Source organism: Rhipicephalus microplus, chromosome 4 (genome assembly GCF_043290135.1).
Source record: "Rhipicephalus microplus isolate Deutch F79 chromosome 4, USDA_Rmic, whole genome shotgun sequence".
In the NCBI taxonomy this organism is placed as follows: Eukaryota; Metazoa; Arthropoda; class Arachnida; order Ixodida; family Ixodidae; genus Rhipicephalus; species Rhipicephalus microplus.
In genome coordinates, this window is record NC_134703.1 from 165113947 (window position 1) to 165130257 (window position 16311).

General features: G+C 44.3%; 2 protein-coding genes across 8 annotated transcripts in view; one reads left to right on the forward strand and one right to left on the reverse strand.

Moving 5' to 3' along the window:
* Positions 1-2069, reverse strand: part of aralar1 (calcium-binding mitochondrial carrier protein aralar1) — a 48934-nt gene extending 46865 nt beyond the window's left edge. Inside the window, exons 1-3 of one of the 2 annotated variants that reach the window (XM_037423556.2) lie at positions 1971-2069; positions 1775-1831; positions 158-217 (exon numbers count right to left, since the gene is read on the reverse strand). In XM_037423556.2, the coding sequence (XP_037279453.2) occupies positions 158-217; positions 1775-1831; positions 1971-2054 (201 nt within the window). In that variant the 5' untranslated portion in view covers positions 2055-2069. The remainder of the gene's footprint in view (positions 1-157; positions 218-1774; positions 1832-1970) is intronic. The other variant, XM_075891731.1, reaches the window with a different exon arrangement.
* A 26-nt stretch (positions 2070-2095) lies between these two features.
* The window catches only part of Hat1 (histone acetyltransferase 1), a 54823-nt gene continuing 40607 nt past the window's right edge, over positions 2096-16311 (forward strand). Inside the window, exons 1-5 of one of the 6 annotated variants that reach the window (XM_075891736.1) lie at positions 2096-2167; positions 2634-2705; positions 2768-2843; positions 6347-6470; positions 7768-7909. In XM_075891736.1, the coding sequence (XP_075747851.1) occupies positions 2155-2167; positions 2634-2705; positions 2768-2843; positions 6347-6470; positions 7768-7909 (427 nt within the window). In that variant the 5' untranslated portion in view covers positions 2096-2154. The other 5 variants (XM_075891738.1, XM_075891737.1, XM_075891733.1 and 2 more) reach the window with 5 other exon arrangements.

Below are 16311 nucleotides of genomic sequence, written 5' to 3' on the forward strand. Positions count from 1 at the left end.
AACATCGGCTCCGCCAGTTTGCTCTATAATTTACACTTCCCATCTTGACACTATTTACGGGTTTCTAGTCCATCCCTAAGTCCTTGGTTCCTTGCGAACTTTCTTCGTTATGCTTCAAGTATCTTATCATACACACAACAAAAATTTATGCGCTCACCTTATCAAAGACCTCACGAAGCCTGTCACTGTCAGCTCGTCGTATGTACTGTTGGCTTCCCTGCAATGCACCACAAGTATAATAAAAAAAAAGTTTGAATTGTTGAACTAGTAGCTCTCGGAAAGTGAATGAGAGCGAGCGAGCTTAGCTGGCGCTACACAGTGTAACGAATTCATGCATGCAGTTATGCGTGCATCTCACCTGAAAAATTTGCACAAATTACAGCGCTGACATGTAACAGCCCTCCAAAAAACAAGCAAAAAAAAAGGACGTGCTGTATTGCTGAATTGACAGCTTGTTATCAACATTAGGCTATTTTAATGACTGCCCTTTTCAACGTCAGAATCTTAAATAGTAACAAAAATAAAAGTGTGAGCTCAAATAGGTTGTTTTGCAAGCCTGTCATTGCACCCATGACCGACATACCTTCAAAAAATAGTTGCACACATGTCTGGGAATTAAAGACTGATCAATTTGCCCAATGCTGCGAGATGTGCACACTTGCAAGCAGGCAAAGACATGCTGCAGCTGCTCCTGACATAACAGTTCTTGAAATGACCTTGATAATACAGAGTAACAAATGACATATACCAAGACTGCCATATTAGCGCTATGTTGAACTTAATGTGCAGATGTCTTCACGAGCAGCTAATTCGAAACAACACAGATGACTCTGACAGGCCGCGATTTCACCGCTTTCGGACACAATCAGCTGTAGTAGCGTGCAGTTGGTTTCAATAGAAAACAAAAAATCGCGGCGCTCTTTAATGAAGCGTTAGCTGTTTAGATTTCATAGCCTATGTTCGGTACAAACAATTAAGTTATGATACGAGATTATTATGAATACGCGTCTCTTTAGCGCGTCACAAACACCCAGCCACTGACTCAAGCTAAACTTACTTAATTCTTGTGACACCACCCAATCCCACTTCTCTCGAATAACTTCCACGACAGACAATCGATGTTTATAACGAATGCAAAACGAATTATGCTCCAATGCGTTATCAACTGAAAGTTGCTGCCACAACGTAAAATTCATAGCTGTTACTATAGTTTACTAGAGTTATCTACCTAAACTACAAACATCGGCGCTTTCAAATTCTCGCCAACGAATTACAACGGAGCTACTCATCGACCCGATGTATACTACGCGTGGTCTACGCCCTTTTTTTTTTTCTGCAGAAGAAAAGAAAACGTGGCACAGTTCGTGGTCATCCTACAACGCCGTGTAATTGTAAAGAGCAGCATATGTATATGAATGAAGCGTCAGCGAAGCAAGGTGCAGATAAGACGAGGAGCGATTGCAGTAGCTCCGAGCAAGTCATATGTGAAGCAGTCGTAAAATACGGACGCTCGCTAGCGGCACGAACGTCCTTTTCCTACAACGGTCACACTCTCAGCATCGGGATGTTGGGGTGAGCGGCGGCGGAGTGTATTCAGAGAACTATGCGTAACTGACCGTAGAGCTGACACGTTCGGGATAAATACTAGTGCGCGAGTCCGCTAAGCATAGGGGTGAGCTAAAGCAATCACACAGAAATGAAACAGAGCGATGAGTAACAACGAAACAAAAGAAAGCAAGAACATTTTCACCGGCACCGGGCTTCAATATCATACCTCGCATGATGCACGGCTGAGGAGCAAGCTCAAGAGACCGTAATCTTCCATACCGGCCTAGATACAGAAAGACGCAGGATAAAACAAAAAGAATGCAACAAAAAACAGGCATAACTCTGGAACACGAACTAAGGAAAGTGTAACGCAAGGCGGTTTCGTTATCCTCACGAGCTAAACATCCTAACTTTTGCCGTACCTTTTCTTCCAGCAAGGTCACTTCAGCATTCTCAGTGGCCATGATGTGAAAGGGGAAGCAGCAGTCTGCATTCTTCGCTCCCATTGGACAAATCTTTGGCGCGACGCGATTGGTCCCGACTTTAACTCAAAGAGGGGACGTCATTTCCGAATGCGCGAAACGTGACTCGGCGGGAAAACAAGCAATGAAAATGGCGGGTGAGTACCTGTAGTGCCGTGTTGGCGGTGTAAAGGCACCGCCTGAGCGCGTAGTGTGGGACTAATCGTACAATGACACTTTCGGGAACACGCAAAATCACTATTATTACTCTAAACGCATCTGCACGTCGTTCTGATTGTAATAATATTTGTGGCATTTACCTTCACCTAAAGCGCTAGCGCGGACTTGCGTCCGGGAGTAGCTGAAACTACGCCGTTTACCTTCGAACGTTTAAATTGGGCGAGCAAGTCTTCACTTCTGCGTATGCGTCGCTTATTAATTAGTATGCAACGTGAGTCGTTGCATATTCAGCGATTATGTACTATTTCTTACTTTCAAAAAAAACAATTGTAGAAAGTTAGTCGGGTCCACTTTTTTTTTTTTCTCCTTGCCAGCTGCGGCATTGCCGGTGATCTATATTTGCTGTTGTTGTGCTGAACAATCGTGATTTCTTGTTGCTCGTAGCTGTCTCCTTGTCGAAAGAGGCTCTGGAGGCCTACGTCGTCTCGGCGAACGATGTTGTCCACTTCAAGTTGGGTAAGAAGCTGGCGCTGTTAATTGGCGCACCTTTACTCAACGCTGTGCTGGAATCGTTCCAGTTATGACGACGGACGACATCGAAGACGATGACATCGCCTTTCAACCGGAGATGTCACATCAAATCTTCGGGGAAGGGTAAGGAAGCACGCTTTCGCACCTACCTTGACTTTGCCGGTTGCGTGGACTAGCCGGCGTGGGTAGTTTCCATAGCATCGCTTGGCGTGCATGTATTGTGTTCAGAAACAATCGCCGCGCTGCACATCGACGCACGTTTCACACCTCTTTCAGCTGCGAGTTCCTTTCTTATCCTTACGCCTTCTGTGGCCCTAAATGCGGCGAATCTTACTTTACATTTTACATAATATAACACCTGCAACCAGCCGCTGTTTAATGTTTCCCTTATCAAAATTGCATTATAGAGTCATAACAACTGGTTGTAAATGTTATCTTATGACAGTGAATTTTAAGTGCGGAGAACTTTAGTTGGCCGGACTGTCGTATCTTGGCACAAAACGCCGTCAAAACCATGATTAGCATATTGAGCACTGAAGCATGTTGAGCGCGCGCTCGTGCCAAGAAGTCTCCCGCATTTTGTGCGGGTGCCTTGAAAGTGATAAGTGCAGAGCACTTCAGAGGATCGCGCTGTCGTATGTTGTCTTGGCGAACGCAGGCAAAACCACGCATAAAAATTAAAAAAAAAGCAGAAATTATGCAAGAAGTAAAGAAAGGGGGAAAATAGATAGAGAGAGAAGAAAGATAAAATGAAGTTTAAAAAAGAAAAAAAACTAAGAGAAAGAAGGCTGCCGAGCTGTGCACTTTCTTCAGGCCTTGCACGCCTAGTCTCAAGCCGCCTTAACTGTTTGTACTGTATAACAAAGCGCCGCTAGCATTGGTGCATAATTTTTCTATTTCTTCTCTCTCAAAACATCATGGCCTAAATCTTTATTGTCGCTTGAGCGTTGTCACTACTGCCCAACTATCACGTACAGTGTAGGTTTCCTCTTTGTTACCTTGCAAAAGTAAAAGCCTCAAGGTATATCTTTAAACTTATGTAACATTTATGAACTTCAGCCACTTCTACAATATGCCTAGCTTGACAAAGCATAGGGTCTGTTCACGAAAGAATTTCACGGGCAGATCTCAGACCCTTTCGTTGAAAGTTCAATGGTGAAAAAAAAAACATGTCAGAGGGGAATTTCTCTCAAAAAAGACTTCACAATCATGTTCTTGAAACAGGTAAAGTTAGTAATGAAGTAGCTGTAAAAAGTCATTGTGAACAAATAATGTGTGGCCTGGCAATCTCCACTGTTACAGTTTGCTCTTGCTTATATTCTGCATTTAAAGGCTAACTGTCAGTAATAAAGTGCACATTTATTTTTTAGGTTGTCTATGTTGAGGAGAAGTCTTAAAATTGATTGCATGCTTCGCTTCTCTTAGTATACATAGGCGTGCGTGCACAGGGTTTCTCTTGGGGGGGGGGGGGGCAAAAGTTTGTTGCAGTGCCCCCCTCCCTATAGACCTTTTTAACAGGAGAGCAGGGTCCCCTCCTTTCTTGGTTTTTGCACGGGAGCACAAAAAGCCGACGTCACACCCTCGGCAGTCGATTTTGGGTGGGTCATACATGTTAACAACAGCCCAGTGAGGACTATGGCAGCAACCAGGGGGTCTTCAGTAAAAAAGTCTATTAGGTCAATGAATGGGGCAGACTTTCCTCCTTCTCGAGTCAAAGTGCCCTCCCTTCCTATTATGTCAATGTGTGGGGCTGTGTTTGTGCTCCCCGCACCCGCCCCTTGTGTGCACGCCTATGGATATACGCAAGTTTTGGACATTGCTAGTTGGTAGGTCTGATGCGGATTTGATTCAAGCACTTGCTAAATACTACAAAGTGTGAGTCTGAACTTGCTGTTGTGGTTTTCAGTGCAAGTCCATTTCGTAAGTTTTAATGAGCTTAACCAATATACAGGATGACAGTGTTGCTGGTGGCTTTTTTTGGTTTTCACACATTGTTTTTATCGGATTCATTTGGGGATCAGGTCACTGTTTGGGTTTAGATCCTGAGCAGGAAGATGGTGAGGATCCAAAATCTAATCCATAGGAAAAGAAATTATGAACATTCTTCAAATGATAATGGGCGCGTTAAGTTAAGGAGCTGACCCTTAGACAAAACACGATGGCCTGCAGTAGAGCTACGGCTTCCGGAAGAATGATGTGATTCCAACTCTCTCCTTCAATGAAGTTCATTTTTCTTCCCCACTCGTTCCTACTTTGTAAGCAACGTGGCAATCACCATGTAATGATTTGTGCCTCTGAATGCAGTCCGCAGAAATCGCCATTTGGCTAAGCTCAGAAGGCGTCGCACTTCAGCGCATTCATGCGTTTTTTTTTTTTTTTTTGCAGTTCGGAGAGTGCTAATTTAGCACTCCCATTGCATACTCCTCAGGTGTGAGTGATCCATACGTTTGCTTCGCATACTGATGATAACACAGCCTTGCAGGCAGTCGCATTGATGTTAACTAAGTGTTGTGCAAAAAGAAAAAAAGTCAATACTTTTGCAAACTGCCTTGTAGTGAAGCTAGCTTTACAATTATTAGCAAGATTTGTTGGGACTCAAGGTGCGTCATTGTGAAGCTGATGGTGATTTTGAGTGAACAATTGCTGCCTTTTCACCTTCTAGCGTCAAGCCCCCAGTATTGCTGACACTGTCTCATTCGAGTTGAGCCGTTAAAAGTTAACTACAAAGAATTGTTAAAGCTTGGTGACGTCTGCACATTCTCATTCCAATATAGATCTCCTGCGAAGGTCATATCTTCATTGTTTGCCCTTGTGTTAATTCGCTGCTGCATTTCTGTCACTTGCTCGTGGTTCTTTACAGAAACAAGAAGTTTACATACATATTAGTTCACAACATTTCGAAAGACGTTTACTAGCACTGTTATTTTTATTACTTTGCTGGGAAAAATTAGAGCCACTCGGCTAGTTAGAAATGTGCAGTGTTTAATGGTTTATGATAATTGACATTTGGAGTTTATCATGCTGATATTGTGATATGCTTATGATGGGGGGGGGGGGGCACTCTGTCGTGGGATACCCTGAATTTATTTCTACCATTTTGGATTCTTTACTATGGGTCTAAATAAACACACACTTTACCAGCCACCATGGCCTGCAGCGTAGTTTGGCTGCAGAGAAGTCGAACATTCAGGTTGTTTATGAAGAAGCTTCGGGGGCTGTAATATCGGGCTCAAAACATAATACGTCATGGTTGCAGTCCGGACTAGAAGCTACTGTAATGACAATTTCAGAAAGCAGCCAACACTTCATGGCAGACAGATATGATGGTAACAGTTGTTAATACAAAGAGCGAAATTAATAATATAGTCACTCACAATATTGTTTGAAGTAAGAACATACACTTACAAAATGATCCTGGCATATACATTCAAAAGAAAAATCATTCTGCAGTGAAGCATAATTATAGAGCAAGGGCACTGCATAACTAAAACAAATTCACGAAAGAATGTGTCTTGAAAAGTTGAGCAATGAAACACCCAACAGCAATGATTAGAAATTCAGGGAAAAAGTTTCATTGGTCTGATCTTTCTCACCTTCACGTTTTATTTTTCTCATTACTTTTTCAGGGAAAGCATCTTTGGTTACCGGGACCTGCACGTGAAACTGTACTATGGATCCTGCTCGCTGACTCCATACCTCGGCATGTCCTACACCGAGAAGATCGATCTGAAAAAGAGCGACGGCCTAAAAGTACGCTGATGATGTTCCATACTGCGCCGCAAACTATGCTACTGCGAAAAACCATCGATGTCATCAAGAAGTTTCTTCCTTTCACGTCACCCAACAGAATCCCAGGCGCCGTATTACTTTATCCGAGTTGAGGTCACAGGTTTAACACTTTCCCTTTTCACAAAAGAGCAGTGTTAAATCAGTTAGGTGGAGGTGTGGAGCCCCTAGAGCATTACAGACTTCATACTGGACTGTCCGACTGGGGTGGACACAACTCCACTTGCATCAGTTGATTGGACATTAGGGGCAGCAGACTGAAAAATATTAAGATACGTTGCTGCAAGTTTTTTTTTTTTTTTTTTTTTTGCAGTCACTGTTAGCACTACACTGTAAATGCACATCTCTGAAAAAGTCACAACTTTACTATACTACCAGCAGGAAGTGTACCGTCGCTACCCTCCAGTGTTTCAAGTGACACGTTACTAGTAATTGAGTAGTTCTAGTCAAATACATTTTCTTGTAATTTTGTAATATAGTGTATTTTCAAGGCTAACATTATTCACACACATTTTCCTTCTAATTGATTATTGTTTATCAATTACTTTTTCTCTCCCAAATCAACTTTTAACCAGTCTTCTTGAGCAGTTCTCCCAAAAAGTATGCGAGCACTCCGTAGACAGTAGGGTCTTGGGGAGTCTACACAGAGGCCATTTTATCTCCTTTTTCTTGGCCTTACCTGCAATGCCGAGTGCCAGCTTTGTCTAAGCACTGCGTAATCGTGAGCTGAAGTGCGAGGTGTTTTTACATATAATATTGTTTAATGCATAGCAGCTGACCTCTAAACTGCAAAATGTGAAAGAATAGGCAACAACTACATTTTGAAGCAACTCCTCCTGTTGGTAGAACACTATACTATAACATAAACCACAGTAAGCTTTCAGTGTTCTCTCTATCATACAAGTTACAGTAGTTAATCATAGCTTGAGTAGAATTCTGTTATTGTTTTATGACAATAGAATTTGAAGGAACTTAATGCAACAGTAATTGATTACATTTCTGTAATTGTTTTGTTGCATTTCTGAGGCTGTAATTGTTTACTTCTTGTCGCGTGCATAAGCCGGCTACGCTCGTTATTGCCTGAAATATCCCGGTTTAAGCTGCGTGTCCAGGTTTCTTGTGCTCCATTGATTGTAATAGTGAGTCATCAGCAGTGCAGATATTGCTAGAATGCCTGAATAACTGCTGTTTACTCCTTTTAAACTTGAAAAGCATGTCCGCTGGTTAAAAAAATTTACCGCAGCATTTCTGTTGCTTCCAGGCTGATGATGTGCTCAAAACTGTCTTGGAGAAGTTGCCATCTGGCGTCCACACGAACATAGATGAGTTCGTGTCGATACTTCCGAAAGAAACCGCATTCCGGCCATTCGGCGAACTGCTTTACTCCTTCAAAATTGGAAGAGGTGTGTATCTCACTGAATCGCTTGTGATGGTTCATGTTTATTCGATGGCTATGCTAAGAACATCTACAAGTGAGGTATTTAACTGAACCGCATTCTTGAATAGTCTCTTTATTAAAACACAACAATGTGTAACACTGGAAAGTGGGGCATCGTGTTGGCTAGAGGTGGGCAAATAATAAGTCTGAGGTTAGAAATGAATTGTGACTTGGTCTCATAATTGCAAAAGAAAAAGTTCGAATAGTATATATCATATTATCAAGAAAACGTTAGCATTTTCATCATAATCCAACAAAGTTGCACAATAAGTTTATGCATTTGGAGCTACGCATTTCTGAAGGTCACTTTTTTTGGTGGAGGTGAATTGTAAGCATAGGTTGGCACTTTGAGAGACTACTCACTCATACTCACCACAATTTTTTCAGCCTTCACCCTCACTCACGTTCATACTCACGTCTACTCCCACTCATAGGCCCCCACTCACGTTCATACTCACGCCTATTCACACTCATGAGTACTCACTAACGGTCATACTCCCTCCTTGTCACACTCGGAGTACTCACTCACGTTCATACTCACTCCTTCTCACACTCAAAGTACTCACTCACGTTCATACTCACGCCTACTCACACTCACTTCTTCTCACTCACGTTCATACTCACTCCTTGTCACACTCAGAGTACTCACTCACGTTCATACTCACTACTACTCACACGGAAAGTACTCATTCACGTTCATACTCACTCCTACTCACACTGAAAGTACTCATTCACGATCATACTCACTCTTACTCATACTCACTCCTTCTCACTCACGTTCATACTCACTCCTTGTCACACTCAGAGTACTCACTCACGTTCATACTCACTACTACTCACACGGAAAGTACTCATTCACGTTCATACTCACTCCTACTCACACTGAAAGTACTCATTCACGATCATACTCACTCTTACTCATACTCATCAGTACTCACTCACGTTCATACTCACTTATGCTCATATTCAGAGTACTCACTCATATTCATACTCACTCATACTCATGAATACTCACTCACGTTCAAACTTACGCCAACTCACACTCTAGGCCCTCACTCACGTTTATACTAACGACTACTCACACTTGTGAGTACTCACTCACGTTCATACTCACGCCAGCTAGCACTCATAGGCCCTCACTCACGTTCGTACTCACTCATGTTCATACTCACACCTATTCACAGTCACTCACGTTCATACTCACACCTACTCACACTCATTGTTCATGGCTCACGTTCATACTCACGACTACTCACACTCTTAGAGAAACACGGGCTGCTGGGCGAGTTGGTAGTTCATTTTAACCGAGGTGCACGAAAAATTTAAGTACAAAAGGAAGACACCTCGAGACAGCGCGCCGTGTCCAGGTGTCTCCTTTTTGTACTTCAATTTTTCGTGCACCTCAATTAAGACTCGTAGTTACTCACTCACCTTCATACTCACGCCTGCTCAAGATCATAGGCCCTTACTCACCTCCGCACTCACATAAGAATTCACCTTCATACTTATGCCTACCCATACTCAGGTGCACTCACCCACGTACTTTTACATTCACATAGTCATCATCATCACAGCAGGACAAAGGTCTCTCCCCTGTTTCGCCAGTCAACTCGGTCCTTTTCTTGCTGTTGCCACTTCATACCCGCAAACTTCCCAATCTCACCTGCCCACCAAATTTTGTCTCCCCTTTTCCCGCTTTCCTTCTCTCGGAATCTACAAAATGACCGGCAGAAAACGAAAGTAATGAACAACAACCTCGAAAGAAAACAGCACTTCGAGATAGGTGGCAGTGCACTTGAAGTTGGAAAAGGTATATACGTCTACTTAGGACAGGTAGTACCTGCGGAGCCGAGCCACAAGACTGAAGTAACTAGAAGAATAAGAGTGGGGTGGAGAAGATTCGGCAAGCATTCTCAGCTCATGGCTGGTAGATTGTCATTATCCCCTCAAGACGAAGGTATATAACAGCTGCATCTTGCCGGTACTTACCTACTGAGCAGAAACCTGGAGGCTTACAAAGAAGGTTCAGCTTAAATTGAGGACGACGCAGAGAGCGATGGAAAGCAAAATAGTAGTTGTAACCTTAAGAGTCAAGAAGAGAGCGGAGTGGATCAGGGAACAAACCGGGGTGAAGGATATCATAGTTGAAATCAAGAAGAAGAAATGGACATGGGCCGAGCATGTAGCGCGTAGGCAGGATAACAGCTGGTCATTAAGCATAACTGACCGGATTTTCAGTGAAAGCAAACGGGTTAGGGTGAGACAGTAAGTTAGGTGGGGAGATGAGATTATGAAGTTCGCGGGTACATAATGGCAGCAGCAAGCACAGGACCGAGTTGAGTGGTGGATCATGGGAGAGGCCTTTGTCCTGCAGTGGACGTTGTCAGGCCGATGATGAATATTAACATTGAGGTAGCGTTACGTGTACTAAGGTTACTCAATAAACAATCGAGCTGAACAATTGTCGCTTTCTTTAAGAGTCGGTAGGTTCCACAAAAAGGCAATGACTCAGTGCAATTACGACGCACCTGCACATTCATTTGTGTGCCATGATGTGTAGGAGACGCTGAGACATCGGTTAGAATCTCAGTAATGTGTTACAAGCACTCAAAACGCGCTTTCGTAAGCTACGACGATAGAGACGCTCTCAACAGCTTCAGTATACTACACGGCGGCCGCTATGATTACCCGCCGGAACCCAAGACGTTGCCATGCCATCCGGCTCAGCCGCTTCGTTCGTTCCACTGCCCCTAGCCCCTTCTGACTGCACTAGCGGGACAGGCGGGCGCCGGGGCCTCGCCGCCACGTTGGCGCCGCGGCCACCCCGGCCACTGGTAGGTGTTCAGTGGCCCGGTGCGACCGTCGAGACGGCGCCTCCCCTCTCTGCCTCGCCTTCAGATGAAATGCGTTGCGTACGGCAGTTTTGCATTCGAGAAATTGTGCGCATCTTCGGAGATGTTTTCCTTTCTCTGTGGGTCGCGCTCACGCGGAGACTTCGTTGGCTCCGTGCCGGCACTGACGATTGCAGGGGGCCTTATTTATGGATCTGCGGACGCGGTTAACGTTCATTGGCAGTGTGCGTACGCAGGGTTATCGCAGACAGCCGAATGAAACAGTAATTAACGAGTTGCGTTATGTGTGTTTTTGTATTAGTCCACGTTATGTGAATGATAGAATAATTTATCAAACGTGATTGGGCACTTATTGCACATTGTGTCTGCACTGTTGAAGGCATAATAAGCTGCCGAAAACTGAAGGGGGGGTAGAAATTGAAACGGCGATGCGAACAGGGTCCTATTACGCTATCGCATACTATACTATTGACGGCGAAGCTCAACTGTCCTCCAAGCTTTCCTTTTTTTTTTTTTTTTTTTCTTAATGGGGCACTGAGAAGGTGAAGTTCGCACACAGCTTCGCGCTTGAGAGGTCATGAGATCACTTAAGGTTTTTGTTCAAGGCAACCTTCACTTGAGGGACAACGCAGAGGTAGAAACTGCAAAATCGCTGCGCACAATGTACGTCGCGTACACAATGTGCTTTCTCTCGCGGGCCATTTCAGCTTTTTTTTTTTTTTTTTTTTTTGTCGCTTGCGCAGTGCATTTCTTTTTTCTGAACCGGCTCGCGCAGCGATTTTTGTTAAAGGGCTTCTCAAGACCTTGTTGTTTTACATGTATTATCAGCGGGTTGCGTAGACTGAAGGCGCAAGAGGTAAGTGCACCAAGAACGGTAGCTATAGGGACAGGCAGTTCAAAGTTATTCAGCCTAGAAAATTCAAATTACAATAAAATGGGCGGCTACCCTCAACTCGAGTTTTGCGCAGTCACCTCACCCCCCCCCCCCCCCTTCTCCCCCCATTTGATGTAGGATGGCTCCCCCAGTTTGCAAACTAACTGAAGGCTTTTATGTACAGTAAGCTTGCATGCCAGAGTGCCCGTTATTTTCAGCGTATTGAGTACGTTGTTGCGATGGTTACAAATATTTATCACACTCGTAGTAACTCACACTCACAGCAACTCGCTCACCTTTGCAGTCAAGTCTACTCACACTCATGAGTACTCACCCACGTTCGTACTTAGTACTCCTACTCACATTCATGAGCTCTCACTCACTCCTAATCACACTTATGAATACTCACACTCATCAGTACTCACTCATGTTCAAACTCCTACTCACTCACGTTCATACTCTCTCCTTCTCACACTCAGAGTACTCACTCATGTTCATACTCACTCCTACTCACACTCACAAGCTCTCACTCATTCCTACTCACACTGATGAATACTCACTCACGTTCATACTCAATTCTACTCACGCTCAGAGTACTCACTCACATTCATACTCACTTATACTCACACTCAGAGTAGTCACTCACGTTCATACTCACTCCTATTCATACTCAAAATACTCATTCACGTTCATACTCACTCCTGCTGACACTCATGAGCACCCACTCACGTTCATACTCACAATGAAAGTCCATTCTCCTCCCATTCTCACTCCTACTCATACTCATCAGTACTCACTCATACTCACACTCACCACGTTCAAATGAGTATGAATGAGTGTGAGTGAGTGTACTCATGAGTGAGTATGTCGAGCTATGATTGTAAGCAACGTTGAATAGTAGCAAGATCTGCACGGCTCGAGGGTCCACGTTATAACTGGTGCAATGTGTTAAGTTTGAAAAGTTGCTATTTTTAGTGCACATAAGCCTGTATAACATGCTTTTACAATTAAAAAAATAGGTAATTGAGGTGAAGGTAATATGTACATTTAACCTTAAAGTACAACTTCATGGCGGTGTGGATTTTGCTTGAATGGGTGGTTTCATGATGTATCTCCTGCATGCTGCAGTGAAACTACCTTTACAGGAGGATTATATGCACTCAAATATACATGTACAGTAGAATCTCGTTAATTAGAAGTTACTGGGACCATGATAAATCTTCAAATAAGTGGGTTTTCAAATTAACAGAACATGCAAAAAGTTGGATGCAACGAACTTAAAAGTATTCAAAGTATAATCAAGACTGGTCGTTTGCTGTGCTGGCTAGTTTGCAGCTTCAGGGGTCATGTTTTCCAGCAATACAAGGTCACAGTTTTGCCGCAAACAAGGGGGAACACTGGGCCTCCCTGCTGCTGTCAGGAGAAAAAAAAATTATCAACTGAAATGCGCACCTTCGTAAAATAAGACTTCACTGCAACACAGTAGTGACATGCGGGCAGCACGTCAGCTGCTTTTCGCTGCGTCAACACGTCTTGATGTGACGATTCGCCCATTCTTTCTAGTAAAATAAAGAATTTGATAATAGACAGTGTGACGAAATTCGCGATGTTTTGCTTGGAAAACGCGATCATTGAAACTTTCGAAACGAGTTTCCAATGTAGACGTTGAGGGCAAGAATGATGCCAGCAGTGCAAGTGCGCCAATTGCTGGAGAAACCAGCACTCGGAGGTTTGCATACATCGCGGATTCCGCCAGACTGTCCTTCATTAATTTCTTTATATTGCCAGAAAGAATGAGTAAATCATGACATGCTAATGTTGCGAGAAGCATGCGATATGCTGCCTGTGCGTCGCCGCTGTGTCGCAGTGAAGCACATTTTGTTTACCGCAGGCGCACATTTCAATTGAACACGAAAGCTTTTTTTTTCCCTACAATTTTGTTTTTCATGCTAGAAGTACTGAGGCTGGAGTACTTCAGCTGCTACTCAATAGTATGGCTAGAGTAGTATGGCTTAGTGGTTCTCAAGGGCTGTCGTTCCCGCGGTTTTGTGGCGAAATTGTGATCGGGAATGGGTAGACTGTACCCAAAGTTTTCGAAATAACCGGAATCGTGCTGACTGTTGCTTCAAATTATCCGCTCAAACTTGTATTGCAAAATATGGAACAGCTTAAATACCTTGAATTTATCGTGATTTCGAGATAACTGAGTTCGAACTAATGAGGTTTCACTGTTTTTGTTCGTTTCGAGTACCATATTCGCTTGAATAATCTCCGGTATGGAGCGGGGGGTGGGGAGAGAAAAAGTGGCCACAAATTGGGATTCTCATGATAAGAACTAACTACAAGCTTTGAGAAGTACCTACCTTAACATTAAAACCACAGGTTCAACACAAGGCAAGATTTGAGGCACAAAAGCTGCAAGCAAATAGTAGAGTTTTTTTAAATATTGTATGCAAAGCTTCTGGGCGTAGCGTTAGCATTCGTCACTCAATGGGAGCCCACAAAAGGTTTGTGTACAACGTCAACCTTGGAGGGATGGCCATCTATCATGGAATTGTCTGCAGTCACCTTCTGACTAAATGAGGTTTTACCTTCCATCCCAGTCTTAGGCACACAGAAGGCCCAGCGCGTCTTAACAGCCTTAAGTTACCCGTGCTGCCGTCGCCTGTGGCGAACACAAAAATCGTCACATCCAAAGTGCCTACCAGCGACCCTGTTGCTGTTGTTTAGTGCATGATCAATCACTTTCAACTCGAAAGCAGCCGTGTAGCTTTCATATCGCTCTATAATGTAACTACAGAATGAACACATCGTACACACACTACAACTGCAACGCACACTTGCAACTTTGGCTTGACTTGGATTTTCTTGGGGCTCCTGGAGTTGGTAGTATACACAATGTGTAAGGGATGGCGCTAGGCTCTTGTGCATTATCGTCATCAGTGGTTGGAAGTAGTGGACGGCATTTTGGCTGCAATTTGTGGGAGTTGCGGTAATCACTCGTTAAGAAAAGAAATCGTATATTTGTTGGGCAATGTGGGGGGTGCAAAAATTACGTGTGTAGGTACAGTAATCTACATTTGCATCAAAGTGAATTCGAATACTCTAATATTTGTTAGTATCGGAAGTGGCCAAATATTCGTCCATCCCTGGTGTTACCTTAGGATTCTCCCCTCATTGCAACATTGTCTTGTGGCATTTCAAGTGTTTTATCTATCATGCCACCGCACAGTTCGTCACACTTTCACCTCCCAGGTGGCTAGACTCCAAGAAGCAAGTTTTCTGGAGACTTTACTATAGACTGTTGCAGACCATTTGTAGGCGTAGTGCAGTTTCTGGTGATGACAATAAAGTGGGAGTAAAAAGGCGAGGATTTTTGGCTTTGCCCTATGTTCACAAACTTTCGCATGATATTGATACATAACAGCCGCTAAACACGGCTGCATGAAAGAGAAGGACGAAGTGAGTTTCGTTTGATGCTGGACTGGCGCCATCTTGTTTGTCGAGATCTGTGCGTTATAAATAGATTATTAAATAAGTTACTTGTAACATTATTGGTGGAGGTGGACGATCCCCGTACTTCGATAGAGACGCGCAGCGATCGCACTATCGGCGACCTTTCGACTGCTTCGACTGCTGGTACTTCCTCTACGTTGCCCTCATCAGTCCAAGCCACCACCTACATCACACTTCCGCACCTCAGGGATCACGGCACTTTCTCCGGTGATGGTACGATTGATCTTGACACTTGGCTGAACCGGTATGAGCGCATCAGTGCTACTCACCGCTGGGATCCCACGCTCATGCTCGCCAACGTGCTTTCCTACCTGGACGGCACTCCCCGAACATGGTTTGAAAGCCACGAAGCTGACATAACGAGCTGGGATCTCTTCAAAGAAAAGATACGCGACCTCTTTTGACGATTTATCTGGTCGTCAACTCGCTGCGAAGAAGACTCTTGCCACACGGGCCCAGTCTTCTACCGAATCCTACATTCTTGACGTCTTGGCCCTTTGTTCCAAGGCCGACCAGTGCATGTCGGAAGACGAAAAGGTTAACCACGTCTTGAAAAGCATTGCCGACGATGCTTTCAACCTGCTGGTTTTTAACGTCACAAGCATCGACATCATCCTTAAAGAATGCTGACGTCTCGAACAAGCTAAAGTCCGCTGCGTAGCCCAAAGCATCATGCGCATTCCGAACACAGCGGCCACTTCTTCGTGTGACGACGCCTTCCACCGGGCCCCTCAATGTGACAACCTCACACGCATCATTCGTCGAGAGGTCGAGGCAGCACAACCGATAGCCACGCCATTACCGGCGCCTGCGCTTTCCCCGACCACGATCTCTTTGATACAAGCCGTCGTTCGTCAAGAGCTATCGAATGTCGGCCTACATCCTGTTCCTGCCGTATACTCAACTGAGCCTTCTTATCGTCCCCCTTCTGCTTCTCGCATATAACGCAATCCGTCCGAATGGCGTACCCTTGATGACAGGCCCATGTTTCAACTGTCGACGCGTTGATGATATCGCACGTCACTGCCGCAGCCGCTGGGCTCCACAGTCCCATTATGCACCTCAGTATCACGCCACTTCTGTCCGCCAGTCATCCCCATCACTTTCTCCATCAACGCCAACCAC